This window comes from Sitodiplosis mosellana, unplaced genomic scaffold (genome assembly GCF_009176505.1).
Source record: "Sitodiplosis mosellana isolate CC-2019 unplaced genomic scaffold, AAFC_SMos_1.0 Smas_scaffold_6150, whole genome shotgun sequence".
Taxonomy (NCBI): domain Eukaryota; kingdom Metazoa; phylum Arthropoda; class Insecta; order Diptera; family Cecidomyiidae; genus Sitodiplosis; species Sitodiplosis mosellana.
The window spans coordinates 4,677,156-4,704,924 of record NW_022601391.1 but is presented as its reverse complement, the minus strand read 5'-3'; the positions used below and the strand labels follow the sequence as shown (position 1 = coordinate 4,704,924).

At 36.0% G+C, this 27,769-nt stretch overlaps 5 protein-coding genes across 12 annotated transcripts; 4 read left to right on the top strand and 1 right to left on the bottom strand.

Annotated features, from left to right (window-relative positions):
• The first annotated feature begins 4,901 nt into the window (after positions 1-4,901).
• LOC129574066 (uncharacterized) lies at positions 4,902-6,382 on the top strand. Its single transcript, XM_055455431.1, has 4 exons — positions 4,902-5,191; positions 5,325-5,584; positions 5,662-5,922; positions 6,043-6,382. The coding sequence occupies exons 1-4, from the start codon at positions 5,025-5,027 to the stop codon at positions 6,213-6,215; spliced, it is 861 nt and encodes a 286-aa protein (XP_055311406.1). The 5' UTR covers positions 4,902-5,024; the 3' UTR covers positions 6,216-6,382.
• A 5,932-nt stretch (positions 6,383-12,314) lies between these two features.
• On the top strand, positions 12,315-14,159 carry LOC129574067 (uncharacterized). Its single transcript, XM_055455432.1, has 2 exons — positions 12,315-13,825; positions 13,912-14,159. Exons 1-2 carry the CDS (start codon positions 13,456-13,458, stop codon positions 14,103-14,105), a joined length of 564 nt encoding a protein of 187 aa, XP_055311407.1. The 5' UTR covers positions 12,315-13,455; the 3' UTR covers positions 14,106-14,159.
• Positions 14,160-15,654: 1,495 nt separating this feature from the next.
• Positions 15,655-18,625, top strand: LOC129573917 (phenoloxidase-activating factor 2). Its single transcript, XM_055455091.1, has 8 exons — positions 15,655-15,722; positions 15,809-15,929; positions 15,999-16,207; positions 16,283-16,536; positions 16,657-16,890; positions 16,960-17,138; positions 17,353-17,369; positions 18,462-18,625. The coding sequence occupies exons 2-8, from the start codon at positions 15,812-15,814 to the stop codon at positions 18,621-18,623; spliced, it is 1,173 nt and encodes a 390-aa protein (XP_055311066.1). The 5' UTR covers positions 15,655-15,722; positions 15,809-15,811; the 3' UTR covers positions 18,624-18,625.
• An 86-nt stretch (positions 18,626-18,711) lies between these two features.
• Positions 18,712-20,682, bottom strand: LOC129573918 (uncharacterized). 2 transcript variants are annotated; one of them, XM_055455093.1, is made up of 4 exons: positions 20,306-20,682; positions 20,059-20,197; positions 19,266-19,698; positions 18,712-19,028 (listed from the first exon to the last, which is right to left on the bottom strand). In XM_055455093.1, exons 1-4 carry the CDS (start codon positions 20,480-20,482, stop codon positions 18,857-18,859), a joined length of 921 nt encoding a protein of 306 aa, XP_055311068.1. In that variant the 5' UTR covers positions 20,483-20,682; the 3' UTR covers positions 18,712-18,856. The 2 variants fall into 2 exon arrangements, with proteins under 2 accessions (XP_055311068.1, XP_055311069.1); XM_055455094.1 differs by having other exon boundaries at positions 19,266-19,596.
• A 2,931-nt stretch (positions 20,683-23,613) lies between these two features.
• On the top strand, positions 23,614-27,213 carry LOC129574065 (peptide transporter family 1-like). Of its 7 annotated transcripts, none has more exons than XM_055455426.1 (8): positions 23,614-23,980; positions 24,255-24,319; positions 24,398-24,494; positions 24,584-24,818; positions 24,890-25,164; positions 25,242-25,256; positions 25,317-25,441; positions 25,519-26,263. In XM_055455426.1, the coding sequence occupies exons 1-8, from the start codon at positions 23,920-23,922 to the stop codon at positions 26,200-26,202; spliced, it is 1,557 nt and encodes a 518-aa protein (XP_055311401.1). In that variant the 5' UTR covers positions 23,614-23,919; the 3' UTR covers positions 26,203-26,263. The 7 variants fall into 7 exon arrangements, with proteins under 7 accessions (XP_055311401.1, XP_055311403.1, XP_055311400.1 ...); XM_055455428.1 differs by having other exon boundaries at positions 23,619-23,980; positions 25,242-25,441; positions 25,519-25,981; positions 26,041-26,180; XM_055455425.1 differs by adding an exon at positions 26,318-27,213 and having other exon boundaries at positions 23,621-23,980; positions 25,242-25,441; positions 25,519-26,241.
• Positions 27,214-27,769: the final 556 nt, after the last annotated feature.

The window sequence follows — 27,769 nt, the reverse complement described above, 5'->3', positions numbered from 1 at the left end:
AAGTACTGCCACTACGTAGAGTCACGTAGTTATTTGATATAAACGGGCATTTATTGAACGAATTCTCGTATTAATATATTTGTGCAAAATTGTTTATTTTTTTACTTAATCAAATCCAATCTGCAATTTTTCTATCGAGAAACTAAGAAACAAATGAGAATACTATATCATATATACGATGGAGAAGAGTAACACACGGGAACAAATGAAATGGCTTTAAGAGTCGATTTTGTTGGCCAAATAAGTTACAGCTTCGACTAGATCCATTTCGGGCTCCGGTTCTTTTTGGACGATTGGTGCTGGCGGTTTACGTCGTGATTGATTTGTCATGATACGAAACCACTCGAAACCACTAATCACCGCTTATCACCAATGCTCGGCCAAAATTGTTGTCACGCATTTGAACTCACATACACTTTTTCACGCTTTTTGTCACTTTTTGTCCACTGGAATTTAACGTCACTTACGTTCAACAGAAAATTGTATTTATTTTGTGCGAAAATTTATTTATTTTATGCCAAAATCGGCAAAAAATTCATTGCATCTCTGGCACACGTCAATATCGGTAAACATAGGAATAAACTAAATGTCAAAATATGGCGTCGTTCATGCCGGTTCTGTTCTGTCAAACGCTGTCAAAGTACAAATTAAGTAAATGTGCGATGTTGTAGCTTTTGTACCACATTGGGAACAAACAATGTTTTGTTCCACAGATGGAACATAAGCTAGAAAGCTAGAACAGCGCAAAAGGCATGCGAATGGAAGAAAAAAATAACACAATGAAAAAAAAATGAATGAACAACAAATTATTTTTTTTTTAATGATAGATGAATAATTTTTAAATAATTTTTTTTTTTTCTGTGTGAAAAGAAAAACAATGTGAATTCGTGTACTTCGTGTACTTTGTGTGATCAACTGAATGTCACGTAGTCCCGTAGTGTACCTTCTGCAACAGTCCGAGTTCCACAGGACCAAACGAGCGCGCGCGAGTGAAGGTCCTGTGGAACTCCTCACCGTTGTTCACCGTACCATTTTCATAGTTTGAAATAAAATAAAAGTGGGGTTTCCTGGCGATAAGATGATTAGGAAAGCGTAGACGATCGAAAAAAAATATTTTTGAGAAATGTTCAGACAATGTGCTTTGGGCCGCGGCGGCTAAGAGTAAATATCCGCGAATTACTTTCAGCCGCTGCAAAAAATACCTTTCGGGCACGGCGGCCTAAAAATGATTTTTTATGGCGGCTGTAAGTGATTCACGGATTTTACTTTCAGCCGCGGCGGCCAAGAAGCATTTTCGTCGGCGGCTGAAAAAATATTAAAATTTCATTTCAGCTGCGGCGGCTCAAATTAACTTTTTGCGGCGGCTGAAAGTCATTCACTTTGAGCCGCGGCGGCTGAAAAGTATTTCCATTGGAGGCTGAACGTTAGGCGGCCGAAATACAGGGAGCCGAAATGGTCATAGGACCATAGCCATAATCAGGTACATTACGCTGCCCCCCACAATTTGTGCTGGGCTGAGACCGGTGCCAATAATTTGTGCTCAATTTGTGCTGACCAATGGTACCATCCGTTTAATTTGTGCTGGCCTGGGAAGCTAGCACAAATTGAAAAATGTGAAAAAGTCGATTTTTGGCACTTTTACAGGGGAGCTACCCGAAAATGAGACTTTTTTGTATCGCCACTAGGCTGAGAAATTTGTGCTCAATTTGTGCTGGCAAATGCTTTTTTCAGATTGGAAAAATCTCGTCTGGGGGCCGAGCACTAATCGTCGACTTTTTTGAAAAGCTCGATTTTGGGCACTTTACAGGTGAAGTACCTTAAAATCGATTTTTTTTGTATCGCCACTAGGCTGGGAAATTTGTGCTCAATTTGTGCTGGCAAATGCCATTTACAGAATTAAAAAATCAAGCACAAAATGTAATGCACCTCCTCAATATCTTTATTTAGTATGACCTGTTAAAGTTTTTCCAATGTGTTTAATAATCAGATAGGAATAATTTCAAGTTTTCATTTACTGATTAGATTCAAGTTCAAGTAATACCAACATTTCTGGCCTGAACATTGGAGCTCAAGTTGATGTCCTGTACACGGACTTTACGAAAGCCTTCGATCGAGTTGACCACAACATTTTGATTCAAAAACTGAGGTCATTCAATCTACCTCAAAACTTGCTGGCATGGCTTAAGTCGTACCTGGAAAAGCGTATTCAATTTGTCAAGCACGGAGCAAGTGAGTCGGATGATTTTACAGCGTCGTCGGGTGTCCCACAGGGGAGCCACCTTGGACCAACACTGTTCCTGCTATTCATCAACGACATCGTGGATCAAATGCCCCCAGACATCATGATATTACTGTTTGCTGATGATATCAAAATTGCCAAAATCATCAAGTCTCAGCATGATTCGGAGATACTGCAACAAGCTATCGACAAACTTAAACACTGGTGTGATGTGAATTTGCTGCACCTTAACCTAAAAAAATGTGCAGTGCTATCTATCTACAAGAAACGTCAGCATTTGGAAACAAGCTACACCTATGGCGACCACACCTTCGACAAAGTGACTGAACACAAGGACTTGGGTGTTCTAATTGACAGAAAACTATCATTTGCCAAACATATTGACATGGTCACTTCAAAGGCAACGGCTGCACTTGGCTTTGTCAAACGTTTCTGTCACGATATGACCGACGTTACCACACTAAAATCGCTGTATTTTGCATTGGTTCAATCTCACCTCGATTACTGCGCCATGGTATGGCTTCCATTCCACAAAATCCACAGTGACAAAATTGGATCTGTGCAACGCCAATTCACTATGTACGCTCGTCGAGAATACCCATCCGTGCAAAACCAATACTTATTGAAATATTGAATATAAAAAACTCAATTCAATTCAGAGGAAACAAAAACTCAATTCAATTCAAAGCTATGGAAGTGCAAGAATAAAGTTGTAGCATGTTCGACATTTGATATTTGTCATGATTTTAAATCATTTTAATTGTTATTGGTGCGCCTACATTTAAAAATTGTCAGCAAGGCGATAGAATATTTAATTACCATGCACGTGTGCACAGTGCACACTGCACGTCACTAGATTTGGTATCTATAATTGAAAATTCAAAAAAGTCCGGCATTCAATTTGCTTATCAATATTCGGAGCCGGCACGATTTCCGCAGTAATTTCACAACGGTTGCCGCTTTAAATAGCAATCGGTAGTAAATTTGGTGAAGAATTTGATTACGTGTCTTTTAATTTGGTTGATTGAATGATTCACATGATAATAACTCAATGCCTAATTTATCGACGCTAAAACATTGTTGCAAGATAACTTTTGAATAGCGGATTGAATGAGAACGCATGCTCCAAGTAAAAAACCGAAACCAAAATAATGGAATATTGCGAGTAAAAGTGAAGATAAACGTACGTCAGTATAGGATATAGGATGCGGTAAGTTCAAGTTATATTGAACAAGCAACGTATAACTACAGAAGCCTAATTGTTGTCGTCAATCAAGTGATATGGTTAAACGGAAAAGTTTCATACGTTTCATTTTACGTTTTGTTTGTGCGAACAAAACAGCGTTCATTATAACGACTCTGCATGTAATTGTTTTGGAGATGTTGAAAATGAAATTGATTGTAGTCGTCTCTTTTTTCGGTAGCGGCTAATAAAAACCGGTCGTCAAAATCGTTTACAGTTTAATCTGAGCGACGGTCAGTCTGTCACATCTGATTTCGAAGAATTCAGATAAAAATATATAAATCAATTGATTTCATCATTCGCACGTTCGTGCCGCCAATGCGCATTTGAATGTTGAGAAGGTCATGTGCACATCATCAGAAAATATATAAAACAGAAGTGATGAACATTTTTGTTTTGTTCACCATATAGAATTCAATAAAAAGTACTACGTGCGATCGCTACATTGCCGCTCAACTATATAGGAAAGTTAGCAACAACTTCAATATTTGCTTCGATTACTATAGCTTGCTTATTCGCTAGATTTTCATGACCAATAGATGGGAGCAAATATTACAAATGCCATATTTATGGTGTTGTTACAATATTTACATTTTTATGTTGACGTTTTCGATGGGTTTTCCCTCATCACTTATACGCGCCATGCTTAGACTATTGTTTACACCATTATTTGTGATGTGAACGGTGCAAACGCTTGATGCATGGACAAACAACGGATTGGTGTATTATCAATTCAAAGATGAAAGAAATTCACACATTCTCGCGTGCGCTGATGATCCAGAAGCTGAAAAAAGTGGACAAATGTCACCTTCGGCGATAGGTCAAATGATCCACAAGACCCATTTTAACGACTATAACTAATTACATTACAATCAATCGGGTGTGTGGTCTTGTTTCTGGAAGCCCGTCAAATATTATGAATCAACCATTTGTTCAAAAATGATTGCAGGGTCGATCCTCTTCAACGACAGCCTAATGTATGGGAAATGTTTACTTTGATACATATCAAATCTGCTGTAACCTTAAAAAGAAAGTACACAAATTTCAACTGATTTTCCGATTCAAATTTGGGTCAAGTATTTCGTAACACTTAACAACGATTTTCATCCGAAAATTCAACAGATTATGCATAACCCGTATTGGGTCGTACGTATGCTTTATTTTTAATTACAAAGACAAAAAAAATACACAATGGCAATGGTTCACGATAACTACCATCCTTGTGCTGGATTTCATCTTTTTGCATACATTGACACGTTGAACCCTAGAATGCTGAGCTGCATTATTTGCACAAGTAAACGCAAACATTGGAAGTGATTGAAGACGCGGCAAAATGTAAAGGAAACCAAATACATATGAGTGTAAACAACAGCGCAATTGTATTGTTCAACTGCTTCGCAATCACAACAGCAACAGCGACAGCAGCGACAGCAGCAACAAAATAAATTGAAATAGCGCATGGACGAAACTTTTAGTATTGAGTTAGTTGTCGAACTGGACACATCTACTACGGAGCACTGTATTTTGACTTGTTTAGTGTGAATGAACATCAAGATGAATTCAAAAATTGTGTTGATCGTTGGTTGTTTTGTTTTAATCGCAATTTTGGGTGATAAAACCGCAGCCGCTAATAAAGTATTGCCGAAAATATATGAAGAAATCGGTTGTAAAGAAATTGACGGATCGAGCAGTGTTATTAGTGCCACAAGGTGAGCCGCTTTTCATTGAATCGTCATTTGCATGATCCAGTGATGCTAACCGTTGTGTATCAGTTGTGGTCAATTGTGTTGATGTTGGTGAGCAGTGTACACACAAGATGACTTAATAAGTTTTTATAAACAGATTTGAATGCCCAGATGTTACATCGTACGCAACCGACAAATGCTATTTGAAAGGACAAACATTCAACATGGGTGATGATGTACCGGCAGACATTGTACCAGATTGCAGAGCAGCCTGCAAATGTGTGAAAAATGGGGATGAAGCGGCAAGTGTTGTGTGCGCCAATGTTGAATGCCCGGAACATTTCGGTGGTAGAAATTGGTCTTGCATATCACAATACAATAATGTTCATCAATGTTGCCGAGTTGGCGAAATTTGCGGTAAGATTTTGTCAAATTGATTGTCTTATAATAATATTATTACCCAAAAGTGTCGTCGTTCGCTTTTTTTTGAACAGACGAAGCCCGAATTACTTCAATGAATACATGTGAAGTGGATGGAAGATCTTATCGCGTCGGCGAACAAATCTACCCTGATGATGATTCGTGCTATAAATGTTTTTGTGCTGAGAATTTCAATAATAACACTTCATTTGCCGATAATCCCAACTGTGTGAAGATCAACTGTGGTATCGAACTCAAATTGACAGAAATCAAAGCCGGCTGTGTTCCAGTCTACTACAAAACACCAACCTGCTGCCCAATCGAATATAAGTGCCGTAAGTTTAAATTGAATCGATTTTCAACATAAGAAGATTGAATTTGTTCCAAGTAATTTTACTCATCAAAATCAAATTCTACTGATCACAACTCTTTGTACTCAATTATTTTCTAAATAGCTTCAAAAGATGATACCATCGAAACGACGACCACCGCCGACGCAACGGCGAATTGCAAATTTGGTGATCTTACATTGAAACACGGTGAAAAACTTAAAAGTGTAGACAAGTGTTTGAAGTGCGAATGTTCAACGCCACCGTACATAACGTGCATCAAGACCAACGATTGCTAATTTATTCATAAGAACCAACCAATGGAATGATGGAATAGAACCAGTAGAAGAACTTGACGTAAACGAAAGAGTAGCATAGAAACAACTGTATAGCATAGATTTTGAATGGCATTAAATTGAAAATGTTTGGAACCATACTCCATTACAATCAATTTTTAACCCACAAATTATCTCCTTCTTATTATTCAGCTTCCGATATTCGCTGCTTCTGTCTACGATGAGAATAAAATTTGCTTCGCACCTAAAATAGATCAAATTAAATTAAAATCATCTATAGTGACATCAAACTGGATACATCTGTTTCGCATCGATTCGCGAATTGAGCGACAATTCATACTCTGCACAAATTCGCTAATAATATTTCTGAGCGATAAAACTAATCTTGTTGAGAAAAAAAACGTTGCATAAAATAATATGAAGAAATCGGCTGCAAAGATATTAGTGATTCAAATAGCAAAAGTGGACCCAGAAGGTTGTCTGCTTTCCTAATGCTAATCATACCTATTTCATCACAAGATAAAAGAAGTTTTTTCTTCAGCAAAGTCCATGGCTCACACTCACTATTATTTATTGACAATAGAAACGTTCAACACTTCATGGTGCTTGTAGATTTGAGTGGTAAGCCTTTTCACATACGCGACGATAAATGCTTTTTCAAAGAAGAGTAATCAATGTAAGTTCTGGTTATGTGTTGATCTGTGGACAAGTCACCAATTAGAAACCGGTGATTTGTTTTGTGTACGTGAAATATTGTTGTCGCTTGAATTAGCTATGCGTTAAGAATCCAAACATTACAATGCATTCAGTATTGTTTTGGTGTTGAACACCGTGAAGTCCAGAACATTTAAATAAAATAAGACGAACTTGACTCCACAAAATTTTTTTCGATCAAAATAGTCATAATTTCATTTGTAGTTCAAATAAAAACTTGCAAACTACCACAAAAAAATTTTTCAACGAAAGCAATCTCCGTTCCGCAATGTCAGCAAATCAAACACAAATTTGCACGTCACACAAACACATAATTAAAGCAAATCGAATAGCGCAGAGTCGATATTGCCTTCGTCAAGGTTCATATTGTCTTTGCTCTTTCTTATGAATATGCTTTCGCATGCGTCTAAACGTCGACCGTCGTTCACTTGTTTCAATAGTCTCAAATTACGCGGACCACTCAAATGTTCTTCTTCTAAAGAGTGTAAAGCAACAGCTGACCGATACGCTGCTCCTGTGTTGGTGCAGTACGTGTGTTCGCCGTATCTTACTTCTATCGGTCGTTTGGTTTGGCCGACATACTCTTTATTACACTCACAACAATGAATACTGTATACGCCCGATTTTTTTGTTGGTGGAGTTTTGTCTTTGGTCGAGCCTTATAAGAATTTGAGCTTATTTTCATTTTTGTACACAATATGCATGTTGAATTGCGAGAATGTGTGCGTTTGTTCATTTGGAGAATAACTTTAAATATATCTTCATCTGTTACTCTACAAACAGCTAGTGGAAGTGATGCCATAAGAATATTTCTTTTTCTTTTTCTTCAAGTCTTTACATTATCGATAAATTAATTGATATAATTTACGCAAATTCCCAAAGAGAGCGCTACTTATTGACTCTACAATTTTTTGAATCGACAACGATTCAAATGCTTTATTTGCTTAATTCGGTCATCCGAATACTACGAGCAAACAATCCGAATACTACACAGAGGTGTTCGTTTTTAGGTGGTAACCAATCTGAATCAATGAACATTCACTTAGTTGTTAGGATATCTATTTATTCGCCAAATGTCTTTTTTGTTGAAATCAAACATAAAAAGTTAAATTTATAACTTTAAATTTACATGTTCTTTTTCAGTTTTCTTTCTTGCGATATTTAATCTATCTCGCCTTCTAAAGCAATAAATTACATCATGACTGATGATTGATCGTTATAGTTTAAAAAATGCGCTTAAATTTATGAATTCACCTTTACTTTATTAGTAAAATTGCTTACATTATTTGATATTATTTTATTGCAGTTCCAATTAATAGATTTCACCGCTTATTCTGCACTTGCCATCATCATGTCGGAGCAAATGCAACGTAAGGAATCCCGTGTGCAAATAAAATGACTAACGGCCACTCAGTTGTATGTAACCGTATGTAGTGATACACCTAGTGATTGTCTCCATACAAAACACATGATTTTAACCAACTTAGCCAGTTTTAGATCACTACATACAGGTATAAACAGTTGAGTGACTATTGATCACTTTATTTGCACACGGGATACCTTACTTAGTCAGTCAAAAAATTTCCCACACGGGATCAACAAGAAAAAATGATTATTATTGGTGACACACATTTGCCCATTTCACAAACGCGAAACTATTTTGTATGATCAATAGGCTGTTGAACCGATAAATGTTCTTCAGATGATCAGAATTCCCGCCGAAAGTTTTCGAAAGTTTTATTTCAATTTACAGTTAAAAAAATTCTGCAGCGTTCAGAGGTTCAAGACTTTGACAGCTATCGTTCCAAAAGGTTAGCAGCACACACTCAATATTATAGCGACATCTATTATTAAAATAGCTTGTAGTAAACGCATTCATAGCAATTCACTAGTTGCGATGTTACCTATTGAATTCCCCTGTGGTATGTAGTTAACAAGTGTCAAACATGAATGTGTCAGTACTACAAGGGAACTCAATAGGAAACATCGCAACTGCAGGGAAATGCTATAAATGCATTTACTACAAGCTATTTTAATAATAGATGTCGCTATAATATTGAGTGTGCAGCATACGGAACTGTAGAAAATTGCACAAGGTATTAAATCATTTCATCACATGATGCCCACTTGTATGACTAGTTAATTAGGGGAAGGTGGGGAAATTCGGAACACCACCAAATTTCTCCGCAAATGAATATTTTGAGAAATGCGAACAATTGTCATCGTTTTCTCTAAACAAAACCTCATATTTCCATTAGCAGCCGACGCGTGTGCACGTACTGATAGCTCTGTGCAACATCGACATGAAATCGAGTTGTGAAAATTTAATATTGAGAATGCCTGTATGCATTGATTTCACAACATTTTTCCAAGAACCAACTCAGATGAATACGTTCATAATTATCGTACACCATTAATATTTCGACTCACAAAAGGAATTTTGCATGAAAATTCATTGAGTGACCAAAACACGATTATGTTGTAAACCTTAGTGCGTGGGGAATTTCGAAACACTCAATATACGAAAATTTGATCAAGTGATTTTTAATTATTTTCAAGTTGATATCGCATTTTTTATGCATATTTATTAAATTTCATGCAAAATTTCGACAAATTATTCATTGCAATTCATGCGATCACTTGAAATGCACCAAAATGATTACCAGCTATTTCACAAGCAAGAATTACAAATCCGACTAAAAACAATCGCTATTTTTGAACTTTTCCCTATTAAAATAAAACCTTCTGTCATTTTCTAGCTCTCCATCAACGTTTTGCATCAAAATTGTTTCAGTTTTCTATCCATTTATAAAGTGTTCCGAATTTCTCCACCATTTTTGAAAATAGAAAAATCAAGGTTTTTTTTGCCAACAGGTGAAAACTTTCCAGCCGATTGGAATTTTATCAAGCGACAACTCTTAAAAGTTAGGTTTTCACACGTACTATATCGTACGACCTTACAATTTGGAAAAATATTAATTTTATAGCATGCTATTAAATTATTTCGATGTGTGTTCCGAATTTCCCCACCTTCCCCTACTAATTACTAATCAACTGATCGACAAAGTATGTTTCAACTTGTACTTTTTTGGCAGATTTGAATGTCCAGACCTTTGAAGTTACGCGGAAGATAAATGTTATTTCAATTGAGGAGCTCACTATGTGGGTGAACTCGGTTCATGACATCGTGTACATGTGAACAGTTTTATAATAGTGCTCATTTCACATGCCATCACGTTACTTGTCCTGACTTGTTTGGGGACGAAAATGATTTATCATGTTGTATCCATTTACTCTTAAGTCCCAGCAGCAGAGCAAATGCTACAATTTCGATAGTCCAAGTAGGTTATCTGTACAAACTGATTGAAATCGAAAGTCAAAAAAGTTTTCCGTTTAATATTTATTGATTAACACTTTCACAATCGAGAGGCTACTGTCTGAACTGTTCAAGAGTCGGATGAAGACTAACTTAACCTACTGAGATTCACTCGACCTTATATACTAATTCTGAGTCGGACATCAAAGGATGCCGCCCCGCCATAAGGGCTAAACCTAACTTAACGATGAGTTCTCTATGTCTAGACTGAACATCAAAGGATGTCGCGCCGCTAGCATAGCTTAACAAAGGGTCACATCTTTTAAGACCGTAATTTATTGTTATTACTATTTTATCTCATCCTTAGATTGAATTTATTAGTCTAGACGATCCTTATTAGTCTAGATGATTGAATCAAAAGGATTTTTCCCAGGATTTAGGATAATGGCTTATTGGCTATTCCAGTAGGTGTACTATATCATTGGACGTGTGTCAGCGATCGCATATGCGTCGTTGATATTTCGCATGTATTCGCATAATATGATCAAGGATGCATAGCTGAGCTGGCTACAATGTGTTCAACAATATGATGGCTTGAATGACTTTTGCAGCTCTCGCTTAATTTGTGGTAAGATTTAGCAGATAGAGTTTCCAGAAGTTGCACAGTTATGTTCATTCTGTTTGCCATTTTATGATAAAAGTCAAATTATTTATTGATAACAGTTATGTTCATCAGGCGAACGCATCTTTCCCGATAGTGATTGATCCTATAGATGCCTGTGTGCACAACGTTAATGCGAACGAGCACGACTTGTTTCTCGCGGTGTCTTGCCCACAAATCAATTTTTATCCGTTTTTATCTGCCGCGATAATCGGCACGTTAATACGACTGAGCATAACACGGCACACAATTTTATCGGCTAGAAGAAAATGATACGATTTTTATCGGCATTTGCATTGACGGTTTGGCGAATGTTACATGTCACGACGTGTCAATTTTATTTAGAAAAAATTTCTATCGGCCGAAAATGTAATAGTGTTTATTTAAGCAGTAGCACAAGATGATAAATCGAATAACATATGCGCATGTTGACGCATCATTAAACGCACTCAATAAACTGTATACATTTTCAATATGGCCGCTCCCATTGTGTACGACAGTGTGAAGAAGAAGAAGCAGTATTATAAGAAATTGTGTATGGGTTTACATAGGGATGTCAAATGCCGTACGCTATATATATGCCAAACTAATCTAATATACGTAAAAATATTAATGAAAAGGATTAATAATTTCACTTTTTACTTCTCTAGCTCGATATAGCGATACAATCGATTGACGTTTTGCCATACCATACTCAAACGATGAAAGATATTCGGTGATCTTACACTTCAACATGGTCAAAAACTGAGAAGCGATGATAAATGCCTGGAATGCGAATGTTCAACGACGCCGTACATAACGTGCTTAAAGTCCAACCACTGCTAACGAATTCAAATACGAACAATGGACTAAACGCAGCAATATAATTGCGTAGTGAATGAAATGTTGTTCAAATGTGCATGAGAGTGACTTAATATCCATTAAAATGGAAATCTTTTATGGCACTCTTAAATACGACGATTTTCATTCTTCTAAATGAGTTAACCCTCTAATGCATTATTTTTTCTCAGGGTATAGGAGTATTGGTACTTGGTTGATTTTTGGCCATAGATATTTAAAAAAATATTCATAATCCTGGATTCCTCATGGTTTAGTCAGGAAATGCGATTGACATAAATCAGAGAACAATCAAATCCATTGTTTAAAAGTGTCAAAAATGTGTCTAATTCGAAGTTCGGATAATTTATTTTGTCAAATTTTTGTTTTTGCACACATTTTTGTTTATAACTTTACAATCGCGCTACATAGACAAATATTGCCAAAGACAAAAATAAAGAAAAACTTTGACGAATAAAAAAAATTCTTTGAAGCAATGTGATCCGATGTACGTTCTACAGGCGTTCAAATGTTGCCCGTCTAGAGGCGCTTGTATGCATTAGAGGGTTAATAGTATGCATTAATAGTATTAAATGATTGAATCAAATGAAAACAATATACTACGCAAAAAAAAAGAAAACCACTTTAATTTCGACGTTTGACATTCCATCATTTGAGCAATTACAAGCGCTAATAGTCGTAAGTTACTTAATAGTCAGTTTTATTAGTGATGTTTAAACAATGCGCCGATTTGCAATCAATCACTTTGAATTCGTCAGATTTTTCGTCGAGTTTTTATTTCATACAATGGTCTTGATCATCTGTCTGATGATCACAATCAATGCCTATTCTTCTTTTCCATTTGTTTTTGTTGATATTCGGTTAATAAATTGTCTCGTCACATGCCCACATAAAATGCATTCAGAAGTGGTCGGTGATTGTGTTCCAAACAGCTGTTGTATTTTTTCAATGCCTCAAACTTATTTGTAACCGTGCATGCAATTCAGTCACATTTCTACGATCAGATAAGCGTCAAGAGCTTCGGCGTATGTGTGCTCCATTTGACTGTGTACGAAGAAAGTAATCTTTTTTCTTTGCATTATTGGGTCAAGTGTTTATGATTTTTATCCGAAAAGATTAACGAAACAAATATCTAAATTCGTTTAAGTAGACTATCAATGAAAAGAATAAAAGAAACGCGGCGTAAAATTGCAAAAAGTGCATATTTGTATTTGTGTGTTTGGCGCAAAATAAATCGCAATTATTTATTGATAAAATGTTCAGTATTGATTTAATTTACAAACCGAACACACCAATTTATTATTTCGTGTTGGAACGTACGTTTCTGCTTGATTGTCGCAATGAATTTGAAAATTGCGTTCCCTTGTTGTTGTTTGTTATTATTCGTAATCGTTTGCGATAAAGTGACTTCCGCCAAAAAGCTGGACTGCAAAGTGCCAAAACATTATGAAGAAATCGGTTGCGTAGCATATTATGAAGACGGTGACGATTGTCCAACGAAGTTAGTAATTGTTTTTATACGGAAATGCTTCGAAAAACTCACAATTTCGTTTAATTGATATTCAATTTAGGTTTACATGTCCAGAATTTGGAACACTCGCTCTGAATAAATGCCACGTGAAAGGTAGATTATTCGATGTTGGCCAAAATGTTCCCGACGAAGTGGTTCCGATGTGCAGAACTGACTGTCAGTGCAGCTCCATCATGCGCATTGAATGTGCAAATGTAGAATGTCCAGAGGATGGAATCACGTTGATTTCGATTCTATGCCAACGATAAACCGATACAGCGATTTGGAACAGTGTTGCAGCACCGTTCAAACGCCCATCAATGACGTTGACATTTTGTCAAAGTGTCAAGTCGAAGGTCGATCATATTATGACGGAGAACGTATCTATCCCGATGGGGATTCATGTTTCATGTGTCTTTGCACACCGAATTTCAACAACAAAACATCATTCGCGAAAAATTCAAACTGCGTTAAAATCAACTGTGGCATTGAACATGATCTACACCGAATCACAGCTGGCTGTGTTCCTGTATATTACAAAACACCAACGTGTTGCCCAATTGATATCAAATGCCGTGAGTAAACAGCAATAGACGGTGAAAAATCATTTTCGCTCACTAAAAATATGAAAATTTGTTTTTTTCTTCTTTTTTTCAAATAGCTGCAAAAGATGATGTTGTATCGAATGAAGAGACGTCGAATGCCGAAAACGAAAAATTAACTTGCACTTTTGGTAATCTAACGTTGAAACTTGGCCAAAAACTCAAAAACGACAACAGCTGTTTGAACTGTGAGTGCTCGATTCCTCCATTGCTGGCATGCATACAAAAACCCAACTGTTCAAAGTCAAAGTAATGAAGAGCAATCCAAACAATACAGAATCAATTTTTTTTTTGTTGAGATTTTCTGTGTGTGTGTGGGGGGGGGGTGGTAATAGACGTATTTTAGAATTATAGTACTATACTTATAGTTACTTGAACAATGAAAGAATAAAGCACATAAACGATGAAGAGAAAATGGATTTATATTCAATGTAAAAAATAAACGATTAAACGATTGTTTATGACCTACCTCATACAATCATCTTGCATACAGGCTAAATGGACTTGGAACAAGTTCTAAACATTTCAAAAGCGAATTTTGCGAATGCAAATTAAGTTGCTCATTTGAAATTTGAATAACCTTTCCTTTTTTTCGGAATAAGGAATCGTTGAGTATGGATTTTTGGTTCCATCATAAATTGTTATTCAAAAGTAGGTAACAAATTGAGACATCCATCCGTTTGGCTCTGGATAGTCTAGATAGTCGGTCAAGCGGATAAACAAAATACATGTTTGGTCGAAAAGATCGTTTATCCGAAATTGGTGTCACAAATCAATTTCTGCTTGAAATTCCATGCACATGCAACAAAAAGTTAAATGCTTTGACAATGACACATAAACCACAATTGTACACGGCGTTTGCTAACCATTTCTTTCGCTGCAAATTCGCGCGCGCACAATTTTTTCCATTCATTTCAAAAGCGTTGCAAACGTTGCAGTTGAATCAAGATCGTTCAAATGTACGATGCAAAGAACCGGAAGGGCATGATTTGAATCTTGTGCGACGACAACGTGAATCTTTCCAAACGATGAGATTGGAATCGATGGTGAAAATTGAATGTGATTATTGTCGATTGCAAATTCCCAGCACACACGAACACCGATGATTGGCCGCTGATTTGTAGAACAGACACACATCTAGATCAACACCAAACAACGAGCACACAACGCACGATGAACAGAAACACAAAAACATCATTATGAAATATGGTTAATTCATTTAATGATATAATAAGTTTGTTCATTGAACGGCCACAAAATGCGGCTTTAATTTGATTAGTTTTTGCTCTTTTTCCATCTATTGCAGGTAAACCGCTGTGTTTTGTGCTTTTCACGCTCGTTCCATACAAAATTGATGCTCGCGATGCACATGAGTCACTCACTTTTTTCGGTTTGTTCTATTTATGTAACACATGTTATGAGATGAGCCGCCCATTGAAATTATTGCAACAGATTTTTGAATCGGACACATTAATTTTTCATTTATGACATTTTATACCATTGTTCTTTTTTTTGTTTCATTCTGAAATGGATTACTAATCGTTCGCACAATCTGGAAAATCGAAGTGTTAAATTGTGCCAAACGGATATGAAAGCTTAGTTTGCGCTTAGAACTTCAACTGATCAGATCAGAATAAGTCGAATTTCGGTGTTGCCATTCAATTGTGGAAACTGTTGCAATTGCTTAGTGGAAAAAAGGCACAAATTAAGAATTCCTGAGATTTTTATTTTATTATATTGCAATATTTTTCTAATTGAGTTTTTTAAGTTGAATTATCTCCTTTCAATATTTTTCTAATTTGGTCGTGAAACTTGTGCGTTATCTATAAAAAAAGATAAAATAATAAATCAATTTTCAGTTCACTTTGACGTGAGTTTATTTGCGCTTTTAATGCGATAATAACAGACATTCTCGTGTTTGAAATATCAATTTAAAATTGTGTATTTAAATTCTAGAAAATGCCTCGCTTTTTAAATGCAATACTTCTTTTGGGCGCATCGAATAACCTGTTCTTTTCGATCTATGCACAGATGATCTTCCCGGAGCCAATAATTCCAAATGGAAACTATTCACAACGTATATAGGATTTTGCCTAGAAGTTTTACAAAAAAGAGCTATTTTTTATTGACTAATTTTTGTCTTCAGTTTCTCGGGCTGGATTCCCATTGTTCACGCCATATCCACTGTTCAATCCATTTCAAGCGATAATACCTGGTCAGGTATTTGCCACTCCACCAGCCTATGCTGGTACAGTACAAACTTGTATTTGTGTACCGATTGGAACGTGCACGGGAACCACCGTTGCACCATCGAATGACGGAAGCGGAATCATTGATATTCGTATTGTAAACAATGTAAAGAGCCCACAAAAATTACTATTTTCATTTAAAATTCATGTGAAATAAAATTTGAGGTTATTCTTCTTCTAGCCCCCATCACCGACTGTTCCAACAGCACCTTGTTTCACTGGATTGCAGCGCTGTTGTTTTCCCGGGCCGTATAAATGTGGGGTAAGATATCCGCCGGTGGCCGGCAGTCCAGCGGCTGGGCCGGGCCAAGCTCCGTACGGCAAATATCCATGGCAAGCGGTTCTTCTCGGTCCTGGCGATGTCTATCAAGGTTCTGGTGTTCTAGTTGATGCACTCAACGTTCTTACCACCGCACACAAAGTCGCCAATTACTCGTACGTTTGTTGGTTTTGTGATAAAGAAATTTTGAATGCGCTTTTCTTCGTATAACACACATTTGGCACGAAGAGAAATATCTCGAAAACAAAATTAATTCTCTCGAATTACTATTTTAGTGCTGTTCCAGCACAGTTGCGTGTGCGAATGGGAGAATGGAACGCAGCCGGAGATACAGAGCCTTTGCCAGCCCAAGAATTTGTGGTTTCAAAGATTTTCATCCATCCGAATTTCAATCCAATTAATTTAAAGAATGACGTCGCCGTATTACGCCTCACTGTGGCGGTTCCATTGGGTCAACTACCAACAATCACAACTGCATGCTTGCCTGTATCAGCATTCGTGGGTCAAAGGTACAGTTTGACAAAAATATTTGCGGAAAGTATGAATAAGTTGTGTTGTTTTCATTTGATAATTTGCAGGTGTTGGGTCAGTGGTTGGGGCAAAAATGATTTTAGCGGCGTCTATCAAACGATTCAAAAAGAAGTGGATGTTCCAATTCTAGATGCGGCTAAATGTCAAAGTGCGTTAGCGGCCACAAGATTAGGAAGTGCATATGTTTTTGATGCAACCAGTTTCATTTGTGCAGGTGGCGAACCAGGTAAAGATGCGTGCATTCAACTCGGTGTGAACAATTTGAACATATCGATATCTATACATCGGACTCGATGCTTAAATTAACTGAGGGAATATTTTATTCATTTGTTGCCAACTAAAATATACTGATTTGGAAATGGTTTAACCGTTGTTCAGAGTTATGTTCAAAACACTTGATCAATTTACATTCTAATAAATCTATCACTATATTTTTATAGGCAAAGATGCGTGCACGGTAAGTAAAATATCGACAGGAAAATATTTAACGCCTCGAGTTATGTAAACGAACGATGCGTTTCCATTTAATTTGATTTTGGCAACAGGGCGACGGCGGTTCACCTTTGTAAATAATTGTAGACGCACTTAAATTTTTCAAAATAACATAAAAAATTTGCAGTTTGGTCTTAAATTTTTTGAAATTGAATTCAAAGAACACCACGAAAAGACATTTGCAAAATATATATATTTTTTGATTTTTCATGATTTTTCTGCTTTTGGTTCGATGAAAGTGCGTAATAATAATCTTTTTATGCAAAAAATGCAGGCTATTGACATGTTTGTGATTATTATTGCAATTATTTATTGTTTTTGGTTTTTGGGTGCTCTTTTAAACATTACAAAACCATCTGATATTAAAAGAATTTAACCAAATACAACATATTGTGCAAAATATCGGCAAAAATTCTCAGCATTTTGGTCAAAATAAGCAAAATGACCGACAATATTTTTTTAAAAATTCACAAAATTGCCATTTTTCTTAGAGTTTAGAAAAAATTTCAAAAATTCACACCAATTTCGGAATAAACACGATAAAATCATCAATGCTGAATTGTTGAAGAAATTTTGAGAAGTTACCAATATATTGAAAGCCAATACCAACAATGGCCAAAATTATAATTGCAAGAAAATGTTAACGAAACCACTTTTAGAATGCAAATATTGTACAAAACGGTTTTATCAGATGTAGATAACTTGAATACTTCAATACTTCAGAATGATTTTAATTTTATTATGTTCAATCCAAAAATTAGTCAATAAATTATTTCGTGAACTGCTGTATCATAACAATGTATAAATTTATTTGGATTCAAATAAATTTATCTAAAATTAGTGAAAATATTTGAATTTTTTTTTTTTGGATTTTTGAATTTTCCAAAAGTTATGTCGGTTATTTTTGTTTATTTTGACCAAAATGCTGAGAATTTTTGCAGATTTGTCAATCGCTTTCAGTTCACTCAAAAATTTAAGTGCGTCCATAATTCGAGCCATAATTATTTCGAGCAATCTATGTATACGAATGATACGTTTCCATTTAATTTGATTTCAGGGAGACGGCGGTTCGCCTATGGTGTGCGAAGTAAACGGACAACATTTCGTTGCTGGATTGGCTGCATGGGGAATTGGCTGTGCTGGATCCAACGTACCTGGCGTCTATGTTAATGTACTTTCTTTTAATGCCTTCATTCAAACCAGCATTTCATCCTCATAAACTTACGCGTTTCTTTCGTGAGCCAATATTTGCCTCAACATTTTGAGATATAAATACATATGGTGATAAGCAACTTTCAAACATTTCTCACTTTCTTTCCTTACAAATTTATTTTTATTTTAAATAAATATGAGACACAAAAAATATATAACAATTTATAGCGAATAAATAATTTCTTTTTGCGAGTCTGTTATTATGCATAACAAATATGCGGTGGTGAGTGGGTGTAATAATTAAAGCCTGATATTTTTTCTTCGTCGAACAACGGCGTTTTCATCATAATCTTCAACATCGTCATAGCCCGTATCGATTTCGGCATCGGTTCCTGGCTTTTGCAAAAAGCCCGCATCTTCCGGCCGAACAATTTTCACACCTTTGTCTCCGATTCGCATGCAATCGAATGAGCTATTTTGACAAATGAAAGATTCTTATAAATTTTTCTTGTATCAAATTCAAAAACACCAATTTTGGAGTCATATTTAAATGATGAAATCACATCTATCGTATTTCTTCTATGTTTCAAACAATTTTTATACAAAACTTTCCATAAGTCAAGTTAAATAAACCATTTTGTTGGACTTTAATTTTATCTTAATGGTGGGAAACAGTTGAAACAATTAGAAAACTAAACGAATTGCATACCGATTGAAAATTTCCGAATCTTGGAAGAAAGCAGACATTTCCATGCACACGTGCATATTTCGGCCGATAAAGTGGAGATCATAGAAATTGGCACACACTTTGACAAATGAAAATCGTGGCATTCGAACACACACTGGTGGCGGGTTACGGCCGGTGACCCGGTTTTTATATAAAACGGCATTGTTCATGATCATTTTGAATTCGAACGAAAAGTCATCGGGATGATAGGTGATGTTCATGCATCCAAGTTGACGCAGTGCCGAAAAAAGCATGCCCGTACAACATCCACACACGCCCTTGTGACACTCACACGGTCGTCTAAGGGCAGACGCTAAAGATGCAAACGGATTAGCTGGCAGACCAAGTTGTTTAAAGAGGAGTGCTTGTCGTGATTGTGCTGACATATTGTGCTCATCGTATTGCTCATTATTACCTGTTTTTTACACACGAATTTTATTGGTTTTGGGTTTCGGTCAACGTTTTTGATTTCCGTTATTGATTTTTGAGTTAGCACCGTTAGCGCAAAGCAAAAATTGGGTTTAGTGTTATTTTATGCGATCGGTGATACGCCATCGAGGTGTGATCGCCGAATGCATGAAAGAGAAATGACAAATAAAAAATGAGTTTCTATGCATTTGGTTAGTTCATGAATAGAAATTATGAAATTTTTTGAGTGTCATTGATGGTTATTATTTTTTGGAATGAATGAAATGGAATGGAAAAAGCGCGTTTACACTATTAATGGATGATGAACAAATGTGAAAAAAAAGAAAGAGACGGAGAAAAGTGAAACCTGGTGCAATTGTTGTATTTTGTTGGGCTTTTTCAATGAGCTCAGTCAAATCGATATCTAGATCCGTAATCGCCAAGTAAGTTGTTGTTTCGTCCGGTTCGGCCGTTGAATTTGAGAATGGTGTTATCTTCAAAATTGTCTGCCCACGAGATAGATTTTATGAATATCAAATATATTTCCGGTTTTTTCTCTTTTTTGTTGTAAATGCATCTGTGGAAAAACATAATATGGACAAAAAAAAACTCACTTCATATTGTCCATCTGTGGTGTTTTGACTGGAGGTCAATGTTGGATCGACGAGAAGTGCTGGCGTACCAATTGTAGATTCGATATTTGTTGCAGCAACCGTTGTATTGCGAACAATTGGATCACCACTTACAAATCCCAAACCAAAGGTACAAGTCAATAAAATGCACCAAATCATGATTGAATTCAAATAAAAATGCACACACACGCACTGAAATCACTTGCTGCTTGATTATTTGATATACTTATTTGCTCATAATTCCTTTCCTGGTTGTTTTTCTTTCGTATTTGTCTCTCTTTCTCTCACTCTGTGTATTTTCGTATCACCAAAAATTGCTTCCGAATAGTTTCTTACCGAGAGAAGCGAGCGATGTGACTCGAACGATTGCTCCACCAAAACTGTGTGTACGCGATGTCGATGGAATATCGCTATCTCCAAGATATTTTGATGATGAAGCAGAAGAAAGTGATCAGCTGTGAGCTAAGAAATTTGGTGAACGAGTTATGTGCGCACGCGCGTGCACGCTCGATACCAACACCTAACCGTCGTCTCTCTACTACGCAACGACAATTAGCGAGAGTGAGAAGAAAACCTCATCGAACAAAACAACAAATGAAAACAATTGTGCAGCTACTGTTGTTGCCGCCGCTGCTCGGTTGTTTTTTCATTCGAAATTTTTATGTCTCTGAATGTCGTCACTTAAAAAAATTTCTCTGTTGGTTCGGTCGATTTTTCATCATTGTTTGGCATTAAGGCTTATGTTGTTGTATGCTTCTTTTATTGCTTTTTTTGAATCACGTAAAATCCAAAGTGGAAAAAGTGTTTATGCCAAATGTAAACAATGGGTAGTCGTGCATGAGTGCGAGCACATGTGAACGAAAATGCATCTGCCATCATTGACACAAAACAGCGGCACCGAGAAGGTAGTAGCAAAGTATTGTTTTGACGTGTGTTCACATCGAGCGCACGCTCTCGTACTGCGCGCGCATGGTTCGTGCTCGATGAAAAGATACAGAAAGTGCCGAAGTGAAATTACCATTTTAATTTTAATTTTGCGCCATTGAACAGAACCTTTTTCATTCGCCACATTTCTAATCACGCACTTTTGCGAACGGAGCGCGCGCGATCTCGGCTCCAGCTAACTAACTTTAGTCTCTCGCTCGATTGCCACTCAAGCGAAACGCATGATCTTAACCTTATGACTAATGATGGAAATTGCCCGCATTGTTTGATTTCTCGCACGTATAACATATTCATTCATTCGCTCGTTTCAGCGGGAGTGCAATTAAAATCGACTCGTGGGCTTAACAGTTGCTAACAGCGTACAATCAACTGTTTTCATATCGCATTCGTACTGCAACAATATATCTCAAATGAACAGCAAAAAAAGTGAGAATTATAAACTGCTATAGATTCAACAAGGTGCATTTATAAATGCCATTTTGCTGAGAAATCATTTTACAAAAATTGCATATATATCGATGTGGTTGTTTTTTTTTCACATAGAAAAAGTGATAGTGAAAAGATTTTCCGAAATATTTTCGCTGCGGAAAAAAAATACAAACGAAAATAAGTTTTGTTCAATTATTAGAATGCAAGTGGTAAAAGCATAGTAAGTATCTAATGAACTAACGGGACTTGAAACGCTTGAAATGTGTAATAAAAGGTATCTTAATTCAGTCCAATTATGAGTACCAAAGCGAATTTAATCCGAAAAACCGATCGTTTTCTTTTCTTTCTTATTTTCCTCCGATATCTTTTGTGGCTTATGTCTTGTGTAACCGAACCAAATTGTCTTTTTATAAGAAAAAAAATTCGGAAATTCAACACTTTTCTTAGTCGGAAACAAAATGATCAATTGTTAAATGTTTTGCTTGTCACAAGTCCAAACAAAAATGCTAAAAAAAATCAAAGGCTCAAAAAAAAAAATAATAGATCTTTTTATTTTCTCGCTACTTTCACTCTCTTCACCAAAAAGTAATGGCGCAAAGACGTGCGAGCGCTCTCGCAGCCATGCGAAAAAAATACCACAAACAACATGAAAACGCAAAAATAAAATACGGTGCCAAAACGAAATGGGAAAATGAATTCAAGCCAAATACGAAAAAAAGAAAAAAAAATCCATAAATAGGAACAGAAAACAGTGTGTAATGCAATTATATTGCGTACTGCGTAAAAGTTCGTACACCGTTTTTGGATAAAAGGTGTTAAAATGCAACACTTAGACGCCACCATTCGTTAGAAAATTCATTGTCGGTTCACCGAATATGGGGTCATACTGTGCTATTAGTGGAACAATTTAGCGGTGTCGTTTTTTTGTTGCTCTCGTTGTTTTTGAGCTTCAAGTGTTGTGACTCCGTTCCGGTGATGAGGTCGATGTATGCGTTTGTAACAGAAACTGTTTCGTGTACACTGTACACATAAATTATACGGCCATTCTTCCGTTGAGTCGAATTTCTTTTTGGTTTATTTTCTATGATTTGTTGTGATTTTTCCAGAGCGTGTTACGAGCTGATGTCAGCAGCACTAACTGACGTCAGCTGCTGATGAGTATGCGTTGCGTTATTTTAATGCATCCACAGTACAAAATTCATATTCCCCTCTAGATTTGCCAAGCCAAATTTGAGGACCAGCTAGTAACACGCTCTGGATTTTTCATTGCTTAATTATTTCAAACGGCTCATTTGAAAGTTTCCAAATTGAAACACCGCAATCAAAACAAAAACATCGATCATTTGGATCGTTTTCTTGCTGAAACTTCAACCAAAAATGACAAAAAAATCTAATGATTCAAACTCATATCTCGGTCAATGTGGTTTCAAAACAATTAGAATTAATCGAAGTATGTCTTAGAAAAAAAATGATGCAAAGTTCCGTTCCGTTCCAGGGAGTTTATCTTTGCTCTATTTTTGTTCCCTATTCAGCTCACGTGACATGGATGCTTCCGTGACCTTTACTCTGATTATTATTCGTCTTGTGTATGTTTATTTTTTGTTTCATACATTGTAATCTAAATGGAAATTAAAAATATTCCGTTCATATGATTCTCTACTGGTCACCCTCCCAAACACGAACAAACATGATCCAGTGAATGTTGACGATGCAAAAAATTATTTACAAATTTGCTGAAAATCTACGTCATGTTGCGGTGCCATTTGCTTCACCGTCTGAAATTGGACTGATAGGCGCGTCGAATGAACCGTGTATCACTTTATTTTGGTCATATGACTTGTAATCAATTTGTTGATTCCGCTTTTATTTGAAACGCGCTTTTGAGCTTTCTACTTTATATTTACATTCGTCACTCTCGTGATTCTGTTCAACTAAAATCACCCTAAAAACAGAGACTCATTGGGATATACTTGAATATGAGTAATACATATTTTCAAGATTGTTCGAGTACTAGGGATTACGAATGGTCACATGAAAATATTTAATGATTGTGGCCAGATTGAGTGAAGCTTGCCAGTAATATTTTTATGCACTAGTAATGAGCGAAAGATCAATGTGAGTGGAACCATTCAGTGGATTACACTGGCAGAAACTGTTGAAGCAGTAATACCCATCGAAACTACCGGCACTTAATTTACATATGTAAGAGTTAACGGGAACTTATGCAGCTTTTTCATCTACCCATCATAGTTCATAAAAAAATGGCAGAAAAAGTGAATGAAGGTGAGATATTGTCACCTTTTAAAATATAACGCGACTTCTTTGCGGAAAAGTCCAATGTGGTCAGACAATTTATAAAATGATCAGACAAAAGATCCGAAGAAAATGTCTACACTTTTCTAAATTGGACACATAAATAATCAAATGGTCAGAAATATATTTCCAATTCTTTACATGATAACCGATTCGGATCACTATGTTTGATGCCGTTTTGTTTATTATTGCAAAGTTAGCGTTGAACTAAAATTTATTTCCAAAATGTTCCATGTTTTTCAAGTGGCTCCAGTCTTAAATGACGAACATTTGCAAAGGGACTATGGGACTTTATTCAATCCCAACTCGGTAAGTATTGACAATTGTTCAATATTATTTTGAACAAAAATACCGCAGATACGGTTTAAAGTTTATTTTCTTAATTAGATAGATTCCAATCAAGTGCAATTGAGGTATCCTAAAGCCGTGATATTTGTGTTACTCTCGAAGTTGCTTGAGTCATTTGTTGCAAACGGTGTACGAAGTATGAGCTAATTGCAAGTAATTTCTGCATATTACTATCAACCTGTTGCTATTTAGTCACCATTTGGAATATGTGCATTTTTTTAATAGCTGTGTTCGTGACGTATCTCCATAATTCGCTCAACTTTAGCCAAGAATCGGCTACAAATTATTTTCATATTTTCAATTTTTTCGGCCAACTTTGTCCGATTTTTGGGGCCATTGTCGCAGATAATTACTTGGGAAATGTAAAAACGATATTCTATCTATTTTTTTTATATGCCACTGGCTGGATTGCCATGTCGATCCTAACATTTCCACTTTCACTTGCATCAGCAACCAGCATGTAAGACAACAGATCACTCTTTGAATTCATTTGAATTTATTTTAAATAACAATTATATATTCTTAAACTAGACCGTTGATCATAACAGCGTTGATAGTAATTGCAATTGGCAATGGCAGTATTCGCGCCTGCGTCACGAGTTTGGGCGGAGCTCAGTTTGTGTTGCCCAGGCAATCTAGGGATTTGGATCGTTACTTTTCACATTATTATTTCGTGTATACGCTTGGAATTCTACTTTCGAAAATTATACCCCCGGAAATCGAGAAGCGAACGCATTGCTTTGGGAAAACTGAATGTTACTCCGCTGTTTTTGGGTCTCTCGGAGTTGTTTTCTTAGCAGCTTGGCGTAAGAAAAAATTCAAAGTGGAATCATCATTTTGCTGTATTTGGTTTTCTTTTTTTCTATCTCCTTGTTCATTAAAGTTGTATTTTTACTGGGTATGTCCTTGTACAAACGAGAAGTGGTCGCTGAATCAACAAATAATTTATTGTTTCAAGTCTTTGGCTGTATTTACGCGGGTGTTAAACATAAACTTAAAAATGTGCGTCATCATACATGGATCGATGGAACAAAAGACCAATACACAACACGATTTATTGAAGATGTCTGCACTGTTTTGAAGGTAAAATCATGAGAAAATTTACAATGATTTTCCTTTTCAAATTATTTAAATCCTAAAATCGTTTTCAAAAATTTAAGGTGTTGAAATTATTTATTCCGTTACCAATGTATTGGGCTTTATATGCTCAAATCGATTCAACTTGGACGTTTCAATCATCGCAAATGAATACGACAGTGTTTGGCTACCCAATTGCGTCTGATGAAGCCAAAGCAGCCGCTCCATTTCTGCTTCTAATTTTAATACCCATTTGGGAGAAACTTAATCCCTTGATCCGTGCAATAAACATTGAAATATCACCTTTGAAGAGTATGGCAATGGGTGGATTAAGTGCTGCGCTTTCATTTTTCTGTGCAGCAATTTTGCAGCTGTATATTGAGAGTCACACTTCAACGGACAATTCTAGATTGTCAATATTTTGGCAGATACCACAGTTTTTACTGTTGATGTTTGGGGAGGTTTGGCTTTCCATACCCGGGTTGAATTTCTCATTCACACAATCACCGCCTTCGATGAGATCGGTCATGATGGCAGCCTGGTTCTGTAATAATGCCTTTGGAAATTTAATTGTGATTTTGATTAATGAGATACGTCCATTTCAGCTATATAGTTGTGTTTACTTTTTATATGGATCTCTTATGTTTATCTCCGTGATTACATTTTCTTGGCTCGCCCGATATTATCATTACGTAAACTACAATGAATTCCATAAAAGCGACCAAAATGCAAACGTTGTAAGGCGATCTAGCATTGTGTCAATTTGATGATCTTATATCAATTTTCCACGTGACTTAAATGTTGATGTAAATAAATAATTTGAAACAAAAAAAAATTGCATTGAAAATCATTAATAATTTGACCTATCTTTCACGTTTGTAGGCTTTAGGATCTCATTTCCAGTCATATGAAAATGTTATAGTTATTTTGAAGTTTGGATAATGAAAATCCAATTTCGTGAACTTTTCGAAAATCGTGAATTCGAACAATAAATTGTGTGTTTGTTCGGAAGTGAATTTCCCTACAAACGTAGGTATAATCACTTATCCGAAAAGTGTGATGTCCAAATGTCTGAAAAGGTTTGTCGGATTCTATTTTATTGAACTAAATTGCTTTAGTTTTTCTTCAAACAAACAATGTGAAAATCTTTGGATAAAAATATAGGGCCTGATCATTGTTGAGCATTTATTTTTATTTCAGTTAATTTATCAAAAGTTATACATATCTCAAACAACTTTAGTATACTTTTGCACCTTGATAAATATTTTGGCTATAATTTTTTTTCTATGAGGACATATGTGGAGTTATGTAATTTTATAATTTTTTAAATGAGTGGTCATATATTTAAATCAAGCAAAGTAATCGAATTACCCATCAAGCGCTCAACATAACCTAGAGTTCGTTACCAAACATTGAAATCCAAACAGGAAGAAGACAGGAATAAGAAAAAACTTTCCAATCTGGCGTTGTAAATGTTGTCATTTCAGAGTTGTCAAATTCCAACTAGAGTTGAATGAATTACAAAATCGTCGGCAATGACAACATTTATAACGCAGGATTGGAAAGTTTTTAATAAAAGAAAACAGAGACCCAATTATGATTGCGTTGGTTTTATTTTTTTACCGAGAGTGTTTTTATAATAAAATTCTTATATTAGATCTAAAAAAATACATACAACTTTCAATTAGATCATAGTTTAGAGACTAATTGGGTTTTCACTTGCTAAACCTAAAACTTAAAATTTGATTTTGAATAAATGATGACAAAAACAAAATGTGAACAAAAGTTTTAGCAATACATTGTGTTCAAATAGGTTCAGCTTTCGTTGTGTTCCTTTCAAAATTCGAATGAAATGTACATTTTATGACTGGCGCAGTAGGTTTGACTTTATCGTTAGTATGCAACGTATCAAAGGGTGATTTTTCTTGGGACTTGTTGATCTGTCAGATTATCGAACTCTCAATGGAATGCAATTGAATCGAAATACAACTAACAATGCAAACAAATGCAATGATATCAACACAAGTGAGTGACAATAAATAGTACATTTTCAAAAGATGACGCTTGGACGCATTGAAAAACCTTTGCTGCTTTTATTGTGTGGAAAATCACTTATCGCATTAAATTTTCTATCAATTTTATCAAGACGCTCTAAAAAAACAAGTACAATGGAACTTTGTATCAAGGTTGTACCTATACGTACATGATCATGTTCAAAACCACAGCACTTTTAGGGGCACACGTGTGCAAGGGGGGGTATAATTTGGAAGCCAGATTTAAGGTATGGAGAGAGCATTGACGACTCTGGGATTGACATGTTGATAGGCCAACTTT